Below are 3,115 nucleotides of genomic sequence, written 5' to 3'. Positions count from 1 at the left end.
AGGAAAGAAAATGTACTTATGATCACGCCCAACTATGCCTTATAAAAAGGACTCTGCGGACGTTGCAAATATAACCCGAGTATTACGCCCAGGGTCGAATCCACAGAGAGTTAACCTATCAACTGCTATCTTCAGACCCACTAAGTCTTCAGAACCAGCTTCCCAAATATTCAAATCTCAGTTGAGTGTTCTTTAACAACTAGCTTGCAAATAACTAAATGGCTGTAACTAAGTAAAAATAAAGGTTGTAAACAATTATGAGAAAAAGCTAAGGCAATGATTTCCCCTATTGATGGAATCCCTTCTGTTTATGCTCATACAAATTTACCAACACATCTCTATCAATCATGAACGCTAATCTTACCGTAAATCTCTCCCGAGTAATCACAGTAATTTACTATTGCACTCTCCCGAGATACACTAGCTTACTTTATTTAGCACGATTCACTTTAGATTACACCCAAGGCTTCGTTATCCCTAATCCCGCCTTTAAACCTGCAATTATAGATTCCTCTAATAATCTAGGAGTGGTGTTGTTCAACAATACCCTAAATATGCACTCTTTTCCAAGATATGCACACTAAATAGGCACAGCTAATTGAGGATCCTGTCAATTAACTACAACAGACACGAAGTTGAACAAATAAAGATTAAACTAGCAATTTGTATTCACATAAACAAGAAGTTCATCACCAAATAGGTTCCATCAACACCTTAGACAAGGAATTTAGCTACTCATGACTATGGGAACATAAACTAAGCTTGAATTCATCATAAAATCAAAAGAAAAGAAGAAAGATGTTTAGAGTACTTTCTCACAATTGGTTTCCTTGCTAAGAAACCTAAAAAATCAATACATGCCTCTCTTGGGCGAAGTCTAATGTTTTAAATAGGGTTTAGGTCTAAAAATCCCGTAATTGACACTTTGGTCCCAGAAGTTTCTACGCCTGCCGCGGTTCTGGCCGCGTGGTCCCAGAAGTTTCTGCGCCTGCCGCGGTTCTGCCGCGGTCGCGGTAGAACCGCGGCCAAACACCCTCGCGGATTCTCACAACTTCTGCAGCTGCTTCCCACCGCGGTTCTGCCGCGGTCGCGGTGAAACCGCGGTGGATCCAGTTCTCTGAATCTTCGGCCTGTTTTTGCACGGGTCACTTAGGAAATTTCACAGTTGGCCTCTTTTTCATCACTTTTGACTCCAAAACTGCTCCTTAGCCGTCTTTATACATATATCACCTACAAATCATGAAAAGCACTAATAAGAGCATTTTGTCATCACTTTTAGCATTAAAACTACACAAGAAGGTGATTATTTAAGGTGTGATTATAGTCAAATTCACCTATTATCAACTTACAATAAAATTATTAGACATTTTGTTGCAACACATAGATTCTCTTTACAACCAATGAAGTTAAGAAAGATTGTAAACAAACCATTTTACTCAGCTTGCAGATTTACTCAATTGAGTTATTGGACCAAATGGATTGGATTTTTATTTATTGGTCATGTTGCACATCATCTTGATAACTTGAAGGGTCTGATTGGTTTTATTTTTAAAAATACTTGCTTTTAAGTAATTTGGATGGACATACTTTGTCATTTGATATTCTGATTGGCACACAGTAGTATCACACAAAATTGTCCTTAAACAAATTTCAAAAAGCAAAAGGTCAAAATACTTTTTACTTTATAACTAACAATTTTTTTTTTTACTTTCATAAGATTAAAAGTCACCATGTCAGCAGTAATAATCTTTGATTTTAATAAGTTCATATATTGAATTTAACCATTCTGCCGCAGATCTTCTGGCTTCCACCTGCTTCTCCTTAAGTTAATTTATTCTAGCTCCCAGAAGAAATTATCCACCACTTTGTTTCTTTTCGGTGATCTTGGAACGAATATGGTCTAAATGATGACAATAACAATTATGTCTTAATTTCAAACGAGTAATCGGCGACATGCTTTCTCATTGATAATTGTTTCATTTAAATTTATCCCAAATCAATATCGTACATCGTACAAAATAAAAAATAAAAGTATTAAAAACATGTAAGACTAAAAGATTAATTATTAGAAAGCATAAGACCTAAAGTAAATATACTAATATGACTAAAAACATATTTTCAACTAATAGATATAGCTAAGTAGATAGAAGATGACCAAAAAAAGCATAGAGGCGATAGACCTTAAGAGAGTAAACATCTGTATTTTATTTCTTTTTACACAATAAAAATTCCAAAATCAGAATTGACTTATGGTATCTTTACAATTTTCTATCGGGGTGGAGGGGGGGGGGGGGGGAGGGGGGGGTTAATCTCTAATATCAACTGTCCAATTATGCTGCTGAGGAAGAAGCACTAGGGGAACTAGGCTCAACATGTTTCCTTCTAGTTGCTCTAATATAACAAAAAATTGCTACAAAGAATGTTGTTGCTAAGCCTCCAAGAATAATTCCACCTCCAAAAATTGACTTATCAACTAAATGATGATGCTTAATCTTGATTTCATGAGCTTGATCAACTTCATTAATCTCTTGTTGATGTGGAGAACCAACTCCTTTAGACAAATTACCCTTCTCTTCTTCTTCTTGATGGTGTTTTCCGAGTTTTCGAATCGAAGATGATGGACTAGAAGCAGGAGAACTTGCAAAATTTGTTGCATTTTCAGCCATGGCTAGATACACAAATGTTTCTGTTAGGATTAAGAAAAGAACAAGAAACTTAGCCATGGTTGTGTGTTATTCTTGATATGCTGATGATGTTTGGCTTGTTCTTTGAGGTAATGTTGCTTAAGACAGTGTATTGATAACCTTATATATAGAGGTTTTCAATGGAAGATTTCATAACCATGCATGTGGTAGGATGGAAAGTTCCATTTGTCTTATTAATTATTCCCTCCGGTCCACTTTAATTAATTTTCTGACTTTTTTTTGTGGTTCATAATATTTAATCTTTTCAAATATCAAGAAGAAATTAACTTCTTTTTTTCAAAGTTGTCCTTGGAGTAAAGAGCATAGAAGTATTTGTTATATTTCCGATAAATAAATAAAAATTAATATGATCAATTTTATTATTAGTTAATATTAAATGGTAAATTCCTTAATATATGTAAAAACAGCCA

The 3,115-nt window shown here is 34.8% G+C and overlaps 1 protein-coding gene across 1 annotated transcript; it reads right to left on the bottom strand.

The window, feature by feature from the left end:
• Window positions 1-2,210: 2,210 nt before the first annotated feature.
• Window positions 2,211-2,868, bottom strand: LOC109208818. Its single transcript, XM_019371971.1, has one exon. The coding sequence runs from the start codon at window positions 2,721-2,723 to the stop codon at window positions 2,331-2,333; it is 393 nt and encodes a 130-aa protein (XP_019227516.1). The 5' UTR covers window positions 2,724-2,868; the 3' UTR covers window positions 2,211-2,330.
• Window positions 2,869-3,115: the final 247 nt, after the last annotated feature.

Source organism: Nicotiana attenuata, unplaced genomic scaffold, assembly GCF_001879085.1.
Source record: "Nicotiana attenuata strain UT unplaced genomic scaffold, NIATTr2, whole genome shotgun sequence".
Lineage (NCBI taxonomy): Eukaryota > Viridiplantae > Streptophyta > Magnoliopsida > Solanales > Solanaceae > Nicotiana > Nicotiana attenuata.
This window is presented reverse-complemented; position numbering and strand designations above follow the sequence as displayed.

Excerpts from the sequence above, each read along its gene's own strand:
- LOC109208818 (XM_019371971.1), bottom strand. The coding sequence starts at position 2,723 with ATGGCTAAGTTTCTTGTTCTTTTCTTAATCCTAACAGAAACATTTGTG.